This window comes from Erpetoichthys calabaricus, chromosome 14 (assembly GCF_900747795.2).
Source record: "Erpetoichthys calabaricus chromosome 14, fErpCal1.3, whole genome shotgun sequence".
Lineage (NCBI taxonomy): Eukaryota > Metazoa > Chordata > Cladistia > Polypteriformes > Polypteridae > Erpetoichthys > Erpetoichthys calabaricus.
In genome coordinates this window covers 24059551-24074515 of record NC_041407.2, presented here as the reverse complement: position 1 = coordinate 24074515, position 14965 = coordinate 24059551, and the positions used below count along the sequence as shown (strand labels likewise).

Here is a 14965-nt window from a genome sequence, read left to right as displayed (position 1 = left end):
GTGTTTTGGGTCATTGTCCTGTTGCAGCACCCAAGATCGCTTCAGCTTGAGTTGACGAACAGATGGCCGGACATTCTCCTTCAGGATTTTTTGGTAGACAGTAGAATTCATGGTTCCATCTATCACAGCAAGCCTTCCAGGTCCTGAAGCAGCAAAACAACCCCAGACCATCACACTACCACCACCATATTTTACTGTTGGTATGATGTTCTTTTTCTGAAATGCTGTGTTCCTTTTACGCCAGATGTAACGGGACATTTGCCTTCCAAAAAGTTCAACTTTTGACTCATCAGTCCACAAGGTATTTTCCCAAAAGTCTTGGCAATCATTGAGATGTTTCTTAGCAAAATTGAGACGAGCCCTAATGTTCTTTTTGCTTAACAGTGGTTTGCGTCTTGGAAATCTGCCATGCTGGCCGTTTTTGCCCAGTCTCTTTCTTATGGTGGAGTCGAGAACACTGACCTTAATTGAGGCAAGTGAGGCCTGCAGTTCTTTAGACGTTGTCCTGGGGTCTTTTGTGACCTCTCGGATGAGTCGTCTCTGCGCTCTTGGGGTAATTTTGGTCGGCTGGCCACTCCTGGAAAGGTTCGCCACTGTTCCATGTTTTTGCCATTTGTGGATAATGGCTCTCACTGTGGTTCGCTGGAGTCCCAAAGCTTTAGAAATGGCTTTATAACCTTTACCAGACTGATAGATCTCAATTACTTCTGTTCTCATTTGTTCCTGAATTTCTTTGGATCTTGGCATGATGTCTAGCTTTTGAGGTGCTTTTGGTCTACTTCTCTGTGTCAGGCAGCTCCTATTTAAGTGATTTCTTGATTGAAACAGGTGTGGCAGTAATCAGGCCTGGGGGTGGCTACGGAAATTGAACTCAGGTGTGATACACCACAGTTAGGTTATTTTTTAACAAGGGGGCAATTACTTTTTCACACAGGGCCATGTAGGTTTGGATTTTTTTTCTCCCTAAATAATAAACACCATCATTTAAAAACTGCATTTTGTGTTTACTTGTGTTATATTTGACTAATGGTTAAATGTGTTTGATGATCAGAAACATTTTGTGTGACAAACATGCAAAAGAATAAGAAATCAGGAAGGGGGCAAATAGTTTTTCACACCACTGTATAATAAAAAATGAAAATTTATTGTACAATTTGTGTATTAAATTAATATCTATATATCAGTGGCATAGCTGGAGATCATGTTGCCCGGGCGGTGAAAAATTTGACGCCCTAAAGCTGAAAGAAATTTTGTTTTGCGCCTCCTCAAGGAACAAAAAAAAAAAGGAAACTACCGTAGTTTGGACGCCCTAAATAGCTGGCGCTCGGAGCGGACCGATCCCGCCCTAACTAAGCCACTGCTATATATTTTAGCTTTTGACGTGCCGCGGAATTCTAGGAAGAACTTTGGTGTGTCCTATGTGAGAAAAGGTTGCGGAGCACTGCTCTGCTTGACAAGCATGGCTCCTCACTCTTTGTCCATTTGTGTCCAGATACACAGTGCAGTGGACACACTACCTGCTGGACTGGGGAGCTGAAGGCCACTGTTATTTGAGTGACCCTTGAAGTAATGAGGCACAAACTGCAGGGGTGTCATTACAGTCCACGGCGAAATCAGCCTTTTAGTAATACATCTGATTCAAAGCAAATGTCATCTTACTGTGCCCGTTTTTAGCCATTTGTTGGGAGACAGAGGTTGGTGTTAGTGGTTTGGGCTCCAGGACCAGCAGGTAAGCCAACGCACCAGGATTGGATAATTCAAAAGCAGGAGGGACTGCTTAGGGGTGGCTGTTTCTCTTTGGCTCCGCGTCGGCACTCACCCATCAGGTGCCCTAATCTGTTTTGGCAGACATCAGAAAGAATAATGAGGCAGATCGGCGGTGTCAAAATGAAAGCAAAGGTTAAAACCAGACAATCGTGAGCACATAATAATGAAGCCAAATCGAGGAGCAAAACTCCAAGTGAAAATAAGGAAGAAAAGTCAAATACCAGTAGACGAAAAATAACAAAGAATGAAAACACAATGTGCAGAGAGGATGACCTTTGAACCGGTTGGGTTTTTAGTGTCAGGGTCACGATGCCCATAACTTTGCCCCTAAACTGCCACAGCAGCATCCTAACAACGGGTACTCGCAAACAAAAATTAAAAAAGAGCGCTGATTAACATAAATGGAGCGAACACTATCTGTCCATCAATTAATCGATGAAATCCTTAACTTCAAAACATACAGAAAACGTAATAATAATCAAATAATTCAGAACCACAGGGAATTTGCCAGTAGAATGAATGGCGTGTTTCCCTTAGGTTTTAAGGTTTTCACCCGACCCAAGTTTTGTTTATTTGCTATTGTGTTGTTTGTGTAAATCTTGTACTGTTATGTCTCACTTCGTATATCTTTTATATTTTTTTCTTTTGACAACAAAACAGTAAAACACCTGCAGTCGGGTGCACTGAAGCAAAGACACCACTGCAGGATGGGGCGGAGTCGGATGTAGGCGGGGTTAAAAAAATGAGCGTCACCATGTAAGGATGGTATGGCGTTAGATGAATATTTTACTTTGCAAAAAAATGATATTCTTTAGTAATGACTTGTCTATTCATCCTCCTTATTCCTGAGCCTCATGTTGTCCATTATGGGATTACAGGGAGATTACCAGGCACCCGGACTGGACGCCACTTTACCTCTCTCTGTTACAAGAAGCAGCTTTATTTATTATTATTAATTAGTGATTAATTTAATTAATTAATAATAATTATAACTAGGAGGCTTTGCCCCCTGCTTGCTTCGCTCGCCAACCCCCAGGCCTGCTCTACACGCTGGCCTCTATGCATTTCTGCCGCTCGCGTATGGGGATGCGGTTGTACAATTTAAACAGATTGTTATTTTCATGGGAATTGTTACATATGCATAATAGAACTAACTATTTTACATTACAGCGAGTAATTAACCATATTAAAAAATAGTAAAATGTAATAATCCATCCATTTTCCAACCCGCTGAATCCGAACACAGGGTCACGGGGGTCTGCTGGAGCCAATCCCAGCCAACACAGGGCACAAGGCAGGAACCAATCCCGGGCAGGGTGCCAACCCACCGCAGAAAATGTAATAATTTGAAAGTAAATTATATTTCATGTTGCGTTGAGTTATTTGTTGCGTAATACGATTTCATTCTGTTTGGCTTTGAAATTAACACACACATACTTTTTAAACTTACACTTTTACTGTAAAACTTCAGTAAAAACTATTTTTTTAATTCACCATCATCGCCAGCTGTTTCAGCATAGTCTATTGATACACATTTAGCCAATGTGCCGTGTAACCCGTCGACATTTTTCGCGTTATTTCATTTGACTTCATCGTTTCTCGGTGCTAGGATTCCCTGTGTACTCATTTTTTCTGTTCTCGATAAAATTCTTCACTAAGATTTGGACATAATACGTCTTCTTTAATTGGGAACTTAAAGTGAGGAAAACGTTAAAATTTATAAGAGCTGAGAGAGCAGGAACTGTGTCTGACAAAAGCATTCACCCGAATGAGAGGTGAGATTACTGTGTGTGTGGTTAAATATGGTTGAGAGGAGCACGGGACTTGAACAAATCTCATGGCCAAAGTCTCGTCTTGTGGGACTTGAAATTATCTCTTGGAAATAGTCTCGTCTTGTCTCCGAATTTTTTTATATAATAGAGAGAGATATTGTTTATTTGTTCATCACCATTCAAGGTAAGCAGCGGTTCTTACTGTCCCAGAATGCACTCTGCAGCCGTGCCATATCTGAGTCTGAGTGCTATCATACAGACTGTAAATCCGAGTCATCCGAGTCAGAAATTCCTTAAACTCGGCACTACAAGTCAGACAATTCGGAGAAAACAGAAAACAACACTACCTACATTTTCGAAGCTGTTAAGTAATGCTGACTTTTCACTTTAGTCAATTGTGTGAAATAAAAAAATATAACCTGTGTCATGGACACCAAGCATGGGATGGCATTCCGGATGAGATGGTCAAAGCCCCATACCTGGCTGAGAGACCAGTTTAAACGAAGGACAGCAGGGGGAACACTCACATGGACTATTTGCTCCCTGGTGGCAGTCTCCCCGGGCTGTGATGCCTGCATGGATACCCGCAGGGCAGGCTGGGAATTGTAGTCCCGTTAGACAGCCCTGCTGAGTTTCCATGGGTGCCGCCATTGGGAGCGGCAAGGACAGACTGTCTCAGTCATTTAAGAAACTTCCGCCCGACCCAGAACTGCTTCCAACATGCAGTGTGGTAACACTTGAGGTACTCCAGGGTCCGGCATAAAAGGGCTCCGACGCCTCATCTCCATCTGGAGGACGAAGCTGACCCGGAGGAGTGGAAGGTGAAGAAGAATGAGAGGGAGAGAAGGGAATTGTACTCAGATAATTCTATTACTGAGAGAAAGAAATTTATGAAGGTATTGTGAAAATAAAAATGACTCGTTTGAACCCGGGACTCGTGTTTGTGTTTTTGAGGGAGGGGGCTCAGTGGTGCCTCCCTACATGTCACACCTGATTAGCCAGAAATAACACTTTTGTTGTCAAATTGCACTTGGAGTGAAGTGATACACATTTTATATGTTAAGTTTGCTCTTTATTTTCACGGAAAATATACACTTTATATTTGATTTTCTTTTACAGACCATGTAACAAATCAGTAGCAACCTACCTTGTGATTCTCCAAATAGTCCGATAGGACGTTCAAGTGAACGCAGTGCGGTGGGACGCTGAGCTCTCTGATAAGACAGCAGGTCACTTCTCCCGCTCAACGAATCGGAAGCGGGCGGGGCCTATTTTATACCTGGCGAAAATGGCGTCAGGCATGGAGACACGCCCCCGCCAACGGAATGCACGCGGACGTTTTTCTAACTAGACGCGGCAGTGTCGCTGCCGTGGATGACAGAATTAGATTACATTAGATTATTTATTTATAAAAGCACATTTAAAACAACAGAGGTTGCTCCAAACTGCTGTACAAAAAAAGCATTAAAATAAACACAATAGAAACAATCATGCAAAGAATGATGAACGAAAGGCTGAATATGACGCAGAAGTTCAGCATAAAAGTTTGAAATGCACCTGCTCATCACTGTGGACCGTCACTCGCTCTTAATTCACCGCTATTGGTCAATAGGTCACTTCCGCTTAAAAGTCTGTCAATAACAGGCACCTCACGCGATGGTATTTGGTGCTCATCAGAGTGTATGCGGTACGAAATCAGCTGGTGCGACATCTCAGGGGCTCCGTATAATCTGAAGATTATAAAGTGTCAATGTTTATCAGACGCTGTCATTGTCACTGTCAATGAACAGTTTTCTGTCATGTTCGGATGCAGCCAACATTTTTAGCTGGAGACGTCAGCACAGACTTTAAATCCATCCATCCATCCATTTCCCAACCCGCTGAATCCGAACACAGGGTCACGGGGGTCTGCTGGAGCAGGGCACAAGGCAGGGAACCAATCCCGGGCAGGGTGCCAACCCACCGCAGGACACACACAAACACACCAAGCACACACTAGGGCCAATTTAGAATCGCCAATCCACCTAACCTGCATGTCTTTGGACTGTGGGAGGAAACCCACGCAGACACGGGGAGAACATGCAAACTCCACGCAGGGAGGACCCGGGAAGCGAACCCGGGTCCCCAGGTCTCCCAACTGCGAGGCAGCAGCGCTACCCACTGCGCCACCGTGCCGCCCAGACTTTAAATCTCCTTCGGTTAACACTTTGAAAAATGTCATGTTTAATAATCTGAACCCCATTTAGCCACAGAGCTTCCACCTCCAACATCTCACAAGAGCGCAGGGATCTTTACACCACTTGAGTCGAATCTGCCGGCTATGAAGGCAACTTCAGTCACGTGATATTATAAAATGCTGTCATTAAAAAACGTTTTACTGTATGTACCCTACTAGTATATTCGGTCGGCACTTATTTTTGAAAATGTTACTGTTGCAAAAATATTTAATTACCAAAACTGTGATACAAACTCTGATAAAGTTTCCAGAAATGTAATAAACGCTCCAAACTTTCACACCAGCTTGCCAAGTCTCTGAACGCTACGCCGTGCTGACATTTTCTTATTCGTTCTGTCACTTGAACTTGGAGTCGCGGTCTGTGCAAGCTGTGGAGGATTTGTGCTGCCCTGGACGAAGTTGTAAATGGCGCCCGACACCCACTTTGCTTTGAGAGGAATCATCACTGCCAGACCAGTACATTGAGACCTGGACACAATACTGTCTCAAAAATATATGCTCTTGAGAAGTGCTATTTCAGAAAGTAAAGTAGAATTCGGAGTATATTTCATAGTATTCATTGATTGCCTTTAACGTTTCTTTAAAGACAGTTAAGTAACACTTCACTCAATATGCACGTCTATAATTATTTATTTAAACCACCAATTTAACATGTACCTTCTGATGATAGTGATATTTTATAAATACATATATAATACACTGTCTGCGGTGGGTTGGCACCCTGCCCGGGATTGGTTCCTGCCTTGTGCCCTGTGTTGGCTGGGATTGGCTCCAGCAGACCCCCGTGACCCTGTGTTCGGATTCAGCGGGTTAGAAAATGGATGGATGGATGGATAATACACTGTATATATATATATATATATATATATATATATATATATATATATATATATAACAACAACAACATTTATTTATATAGCACATTTTCATACAAAAAGTAGCTCAAAGTGCTTTACATAATATATGCCATAATATATATATATATATATATATATATATATATATATATAATTCTTTTAACTTAAATTAATAAAATAAATCAAAAAGTTAGCATAATGACAACATTCAGTGAAAGTGAGAATATAATGATTATATTTAAATAGGAATCTTTACCCACAATTCCTATACAGTATGCTCGTGTATTCAAATAATGCAATCCACCTCTTCACAAAGAAACGCACAACTGCTTTAGCGTGCCCAGAGCAAATCTTACAAATGGCGATGAGTAACAGAGGACGATATTTGCTAAATTTCATCACAAGTTTTCATGTATGGAGACGATCACAGTTTGGGTTAAATCAGCTTTTAGCAGTTCACTCAAGAGCTACAGTCCTGTTGCCGTTTTGATCGTTTGTATTTTATTTCGCCATGCCTGACTCTTCAGTGCTACAGTTTGAGGATTATTATTATTGGCATCATCATCATCATCATCGTTGTTGTTGTTCATATTATTGTCGGACTGTGTAGGTCGTCAGACGTTAAGACCGAACATCACTAGTATGCGATAACAATAGAATTTGCTTTGAGTCCGATTGCTCGTTGGTCTGTATTATTTAAATGAAAATGTCTCGTCGCACAGGGCCGTTTCTGGGTAAGAGATTGTGCTGTCATCGTGCAGACAGTGCAGGCGATGCTGAGGCACACAACAGAAACATTTCTTTGTGTTCCGCTCCGGTCGGGACAAATTTTTCTGACCAAAGATAGGAATCTCGCAGTAATGCGCCCTGACCACGAGAGGGCGCGCTTGTCTAGACGGCCCTGCCGCTGAGCCAGTACTGCACCTGCCAGTTTAGGCTCCATTTTTATCTGAGTGATGCTGTATACAGCTGTTTAAAAGCAAAGTCTACTAATGCATGTAATTAGATTTTGGTATGACACATATTTTTGCATATGACTCGCTGTTAAATAAATGCAAATGTCATAATTGACTCTTTAAAGTAAATAAAAAATCTAAAAGTCTGCAGCTTTCAAATGAATTGGTACACCATGTGCCTACAATTCTAACTTGCTATGAAATGTGTCAGGGCGCCCCCTAGTGAACGCTCCAACACAGAAGAAAAGTGGCCTGAAAGAAAACAATCATCCATACTCGTCTTATCAAGATCGCTTACTCATGTTCAGGATCGATGGAGGCAGGAGCTATCCTGCCAGCTTTGGGTGCAAGGCCAGAAGTACTGCTTATTATCATTTGGCTGATGTCTTTATCCAAGGCAACTTACAGCATCTGAGATATAATTGGTGATGTTTTTCTTCCCAAATGGATCACAGACAGGTGAATTGGCTTGCTCGTGGTCACATAGTGCCAGTAGCTGGATTTGAACCCACAGCCTCAACATTTGAAATCTAAACTCTTAACCACTACACCGCACTGCCTGCAGAAATAACCCTGAATGGGATGACAATCCAACATGGAGCTCACTCACATACTGTATACTTGGCATTGGGGGTGCCAATTCACATAAAATGCACATTGTAAGGATTTGGAAGGAGGAGAAGCCCACACAGGCAGTGGGAGAACATGCAGACATTACTCCATCCATCTGTTGAAATGACAAATGTAATGCACAAGTCTCTGTTACATGCCATTTGGTATGGGAGTCGTAAAAGCATTGTTAATGTTTGTGATGTGCTATCTGTTGGAATGACAAATGCATTGCACATGCCTCTGTTGTATGTCTTTTGGTAAGGGATTCATAAAAGCAGTTTTATTGTTATTTGATGCAGCATCTGTTGGAATGATAAATGCAATTCATATACAGTGCATCCGGAAAGTATTCACAGCGCATCACCTTTTCCACATTTTGTTATCTTACAGCCTTATTCCAAAATGGATTGAATTCATTTTTTTCCTTAGAGTTCTACACACAACACCCCATAATGACAACGTGAAAAAAGTTTACTTCAGATTTTTGCAAATTTATTAAAAATAAAAAAAATTGAGAAAGCACATGTACATAAGTATTCACAGCCTTTGCCATGAAGCTCAAAATTGAGCTCAGGTGCCTCCTGTTTCCCCTGATCATCCTTGAGATGTTTCTGCAGCTTCATTGGAGTCCACCTTGTGGTAAATTCAGGTCACTGGACATGATTTGGAAAGGCACACACCTGTCTATATAAGGTCCCACAGTTGACAGTTCATGTCAGAGCACAAACCAAGCATGAAGTCAAAGGAATTGTCTGTAGACCTCCGAGACAGGATTGTCACGAGGCACAAATCTGGGGAAGGTTACAGAAAAATTTCTGCTGCTTTGAAGGTCCCAATGAGCACAGTGACCTCCATCATCCGTAAGTGGAAGAAGTTCGAAACCACCAGGACTCTTCCTAGAGCTGGCCGGCCATCTAAACTGAGCGATCGGGGGAGAAGGGCCTTAGTCAGGAAGGTGACCAAGAACCCGATGGTCACTCTGTCAGAGCTCCAGAGGTCATCTGTGGAGAGAGGAGAACCTTCCAGAAGGACAACCATCTCTGCAACAATCCACCAATCAGGCCTGTATGGTAGAGTGGCCAGACGGAACCCACTCCTTAGTAAAAGGCACATGGCAGCCCACCTGGAGTTTGCCAAAAGGCACCTGAAGAAAATTCTCTGGTCTGATGAGACAAAGATTGAACTCTTTGGTGTGAATGCCAGGCGTCACGTTTGGAGGAAACCAGGCACCGCTCATCACCAGGCCAATACCATCCCTGCAGTGAAGCATGGTGGTGGCAGCATCATGCTAAGGGGATGTTTTTCAGCGACAGGGACTGGGAGACTAGTCAGGACAAAGGGAAAGATGACTGCAGCAATGTACAGAGACATCCTGGATGAAAACCTGCTCCAGAGCGCTCTTGACCTCAGACTGGGGCGACGGTTCATCTTTCAGCAGGACAACGACCCTAAGCACACAGCCAAGATATCAAAGGAGTGGCTTCAGGACAACTCTGTGAATGTCCTTGAGTGGCCCAGCCAGAGCCCAGACTTGAATCTGATTGAACATCTCTGGAGAGATCTTAAAATGGCTGTGCACCGACGCTTCCCATCCAACTTGATGGAGCTTGAGAGGTGCTGCAAAGAGGAATGGGCGAAACTGGCCAAGGATAAGTGTGCCAAGCTTGTGGCATCATATTCAAAAAGACTTGAGGCTGGAATTGCTGCCAAAGGTGCATCGACAAAGTATTGAGCAAAGGCTGTGAATACTTATGTACATGGGATTTCTCAGTTTTTAAATTTTTAATAAAAAACCTCAAGTAAACTTTGTTCACGTTGTCATTATGGGGTGTTGTGTGTAGAATTCTGAAGAAAAAAATGAATTTAATCCATTTTGGAATAAGGCTGTAACATAACAAAATGTGGAAAAAGTGATGCACTGTGAATACTTTCTGGATGCCTTATCTCTGTTGCATACCATTTGGTATGGGATTCATAAAAGCAGTGTTATTGTTATTTGATGCACCATCTGTTGGAATGACAGAGACATAGCCATCAGACAGATCCACACATACAGTATGCAGGCACACAGAAACTTTTTAAGGTGGAAAATTTTGAAGAATTGAGGGGGTGGTACAGAACATGATGTGCCAGTATGCAACCATTAATGTCCAGTACAGTACCATCTTAAATATTTGGAAGCTTATTTTTAGCACTGGTATACTGCTATGAGGTGACTTTAGGGCTCAGAGGATGCCCAAACAGCACAGCATCCTCAGGTTCTTCTCCATCCCTACACCTTGTCCCACATTTTAATTTAAATTAAGCACTGAGGCTCCTTGCCTCCACCAGACATACTAGAGCCCCACTATCTTCATCCTGAGGTAACTGCAGCCATCTAGTGACTTGAACGGATTAAGCCATCATCACTTTTGTCCTAATCTGGTGTCCCCAAGGACTTTCTTACAAGAGCACCTGACACTCAAAGATGGACTGAGGCTCCTCTCGTGACTCCTCCTTCTCCAGCATGTGGCCTCGTGATGAGCCCCTCTCCTCTTTTTTGCCACCATTTTGTCTTTGCCTGCCAGGCCACTTGTCACGTCACACTGAGTTGTGAAAGCTGCTCACTGCAGTGGATGTGTAATCTGCAAAGTCTGAGAATTCCGAGGCACGACTTGTTTCTGTGCCACCCTGCTGTCCACATTGGCATTGCACTGTTGTCTCCCTGCCATAACCCCCCACCCCACCCCCCCCAAATCTGCCCTTCTGGGAATGCCATCATGAGCCTCACGGGACATTTCCCTTTTTTTTTGTGAGGACCGGTTCCTTTTATTAAACACGGAAGTTAAACTGCTGTATGAATGCCAAGCTTTATGAGAGGGGCCAAGAGGCCATCAATGCGTGTGAATGCACAAAGAGCAGGAGGAGGAGGAGGAGGAGGAGGAGAAGGAGTCATTTAAAAGGACTTTAAACAGCAGGTAGGCTTAGAAAAACAGCCAGGGTAGATGCCAGCTGGAGAAAGCAACCTTGGCAAAAACTGAGACAGAAGCTGCCTGGAGAAGTGGGAGAGGAAATCCATCTATCTAGCCATTTCGATCTGCCAGTGCCACCCCTTGAACCCATGACCCTCCAACCCCTTTACAGCCACCCAGTCACAGAAGACATCAACTCACCATCTTGTCCTTGCGCTTCTTGAGAAAGCCCTCAAATACCAGGTCTGCCGGCTCCTCCTGGGACATGGCCGAGTGTTGAGCGTCTTGTCGTCCAGTGTCAGCTTTTCCGTGCCACATACTGTAAGTGTGTGCGCTTTGTGTGTGTGTGTGTGTGTTTACGGACGACTCGGCCAACTTCCCTTTCTGAGCCTCTCACTTCTAATCCACTGAGTGAGCAGGTGTGAGTGTGTGTGTCTTGTGTGCTGTCGCCATTCCGCTCTGAGCGACCAAGCTGGGACACAACACTCCTCATGACCACTCAAGTGCCAGTGGCAGGAAGACATGGCAATCCGCCACGCTGGCGCTGTGGTGAGAAGGTTTGTGATTGTGATTTCATTCATTTTTCTGTGGCACTGTCATAGGATGCCCCCTTTGTCACAAGTCCATCCATCCATCCATATCCTAACACAGGGTCAAGGGGGTCTGCTGGAGCCAATCCCAGCCAGCACAGGGCACAAGGCAGGATCAAACCCCGGGCAGGGCACCAGCCTACCACAGGGCGCACACACACCAAGCACAATTTAGAATCGCCAATGCACCTCACCTGCATGTCTTTGGACTGTGGGAGGAAACCCACGCAGACACGGGGAGAACAGGCAAACTCCACGCAGGGAGGACCTGGAAAGCAAACCCAGGTCTCCTTACTGCAAGGCAGCAGCGCTACCCACTGTGCCACCATGCCACCCTTGCCACAAGTCAATATGTGAAATTTCTCCTCTCGTAGATCTGCCTCAGTTAACTGCAAGTGCAATTGTGTAGAGGAGGCATCAAGGAGCAACCGTGGTAGGCCATGCAAACTGACAGAGCGGGGCCACCAAGAAATGTCCTCTCCTCTGTTACATCTCTCACAACGGAGTGGAAGGCACATCAGCACAAGAACTGCACGTCAAGAGCTTCACAAAGTGGCCAAGAAGCTGCACACAAGCCCAAGATCACGTTGTGCAATGCCAAGTGTTGGCAGGAATGGTGTATTGGACTCTGGAGCAGTGGAAATGCGCTCTCTGGAGTGATGTATCAACGCTTCACTATCTGGCAGCCTGATGGACCAATGTGGGTTTGACACATGCCAGGAGAACGCTACCTTCTGGTCTGCATGCTGCCTACTGTAAGTTTGGTGAGGGAGGCATGATGGCCTGAGGCTGTTAATCAGCCCCTTTGGTTCCAGTGAAGAGACCAGAGACACTTTAGACAACTGTGTGTCCAACTTTGTGAAGGCCCTTTTGGTGTTCCAGCCTGACTGTAACCCCTGTGTACAAAGCCAGGTCTATAAGACATGGAGGAACTTGAGTGGCCTACACAGAGCCCTGACCTCAACCCTACTGAACACCACTGGGATCAATGAGACCATCAGTCACGAGTCGGGTGTTCTCGTCTAACATCAGTACCTGGCCTCCCAAATGCTCTTTTGACCAAATGGGCATAAACTCCCACGCACTTCAAAATCTAAAATGGTGGAAAGCCTTCCCAGGAGACTTGATGGTTAGTAGTTCACAAATGTTTATTTTGCCTGGCCTTATGTTTATAAACATTTGAATAGTGGACACTGGAAAATTAAGTGAAGGGTGGCACTGTGGCCAGCGTTGCTGTCTTACAAATCCTGTGCCCTGGTGTTGAATTTGGCACCAGGACAGTGTGGGATTTTCTCCAGGTTCTCATACCTCAAAGACATGTTACATTAACTTGGTGACCTGAAATGGTGTCCCCATTAAGTGTGAGTGTGTGAGGCCTGTGATGGACTGACGCCCAGTCCAAGGTTGACTCCCACATTTTGTTGCTGATGCTGCCAAGGCAAACTGACTCCTTTTGTGACTGTGAATTCAATTATCTTGGTGTAGCGGTCTTCATTAAATCCAGATTTTAACTGCTTGTGCAAGCTTCCATCTACAGTAACTTCTATAAACCATACATATTTTCTTAAAGGATGTGGGGTCTAGTCCATCAGCAGAGGTCAGCTTGCTTGTTATTTGCTAATGTACTGTAAAGGAAAGCCCTCATATACAGTATCACCAAGTGAAAGTAGTCAAGTAAGTGGGCGAAACTCTCCTAATTAACACAAGTGACCAACAGAAAAAAGCATTCTTTTCATTTGCCTCAAGCAGGAATTAGCATTGCTGTGCCATTTTGTCCAGGTGTTGCACACTTCTGTACTGTTGATTCAAAACACAGCAGCAAGGATCACAAGTAGAATGAAGACGGGCAACCATATGACCCCAGTACTTGAACCAATACAATGGCTTCCAGGTAGCTTTAGAACCACCTTTGAGGTCTACCTCATTACATGTTATAAATGGCTTATACTGCTTAAGTACAGTGCAGTGAAAAAGTATTTGCCCCCTTCCAGAGTTTCTCTATTTTTGCTTTCTCATAACATTTAATAGTTTGTGATCTCCAAACAAATTTAGTATAATACAAAAGACAAATGCAATGCAGAGTCTTTAAATGATCATTTGATTAACTGAAGGAAAAAAGTCCACCAACTCCTGTATCATTGCTTTGTTGGGTAGGGGTCTAGGTAATCCTAATTTCCCCTTTATACTCTTTATTGTGTAGACCTTAACAAAATGTCTGAAATCCCATTCAATGAGCGCTCTGTGGTCAGGTTTGTACTTCCTCACCCCTCCCCTCTCCTTCATCTATAACCTCAAGGAAATTGGAAAGTGTGAATGAACAGGCAAGACAAAGAGCTACATATTTATTTATGTATTATAGGTAAGTAGTCAAAGTGCCCAGGTATATTTGTACAATGGGTTAATGAAAGAAAGCAAAGATGTTTAAATGGTGACCCTGTTGTTTTTTCTAGGTGTCCCATCATTCTTCCACACTTTGGCATGCTTAAATTATGAAAGCGGTTCCCCCTAACTATTCTTTGATCCTCCTTTGTTCATCCATCCATTATCCAACACGCTATATCCTAACTACAGGGTCACGGGGGTCTGCTGGAGCCAATCCCACCCAACACAGGGCGCAAGGCAGGAAACAAATCCCGGGCAGGGCGCCAGCCCACCGCAGGGCGCGCACACACACCCACCCACACACCAAACACACACTAGGGACAATTTAGAATCGCCAATGTACAGTGATCCCTTGCTATATCGCGCTTCGCCTTTCGCAGCTTCACTCTATCGCGGATTTTATATGTAAGCATATTAAAATATATATCGCGGATTTTTCGCTGGTTTCTGAGGACAATGGGTCTTTTAATTTCTGGTACATGCTTCCTCAGTTGGTTTGCCCAGTTGATTTCATACAAGGGACGCTATTGGCAGATGGCTGAGAAGCTACCCAACTTTCTCTGATCCTGACGTAGGGGGTGTGAGCAGGGGGGCTGTTCGCACTCCTAGACGATACGGACGCTCGTCTAAAAATGCTGAAAGATTATCTTCACGTTGCTACCTTCTGTGTGCAGCTGCTTCGTGAAGTGACATGCTGCACGGTGCTTCGCATACTTAAAAGCTCAAAGGGCACGTATTGATTTTTCAGTTTGTTTTTCTCTCTCTCTCTCTCTCTCTCTCTCTTCCCCTGCTCCTGACGGAGGGGGTGTGAGCTGCCGCCTTCAACAGGTTTGTGCCGCGGT

The 14965-nt window shown here is 44.1% G+C and overlaps 1 protein-coding gene across 3 annotated transcripts in view; it reads right to left on the bottom strand.

Annotated features, from left to right (window-relative positions):
* Window positions 1-11703, bottom strand: part of LOC114665187 (uncharacterized) — a 32943-nt gene extending 21240 nt beyond the window's left edge. The window contains exon 1 of one of the 3 annotated variants that reach the window (XM_028819614.2): window positions 11353-11703. In XM_028819614.2, the coding sequence (XP_028675447.1) occupies window positions 11353-11469 (117 nt within the window). In that variant the 5' untranslated portion in view covers window positions 11470-11703. The remainder of the gene's footprint in view (window positions 1-11352) is intronic. The other 2 variants (XM_028819612.2, XM_028819613.2) reach the window with 2 other exon arrangements.
* Window positions 11704-14965: the final 3262 nt, after the last annotated feature.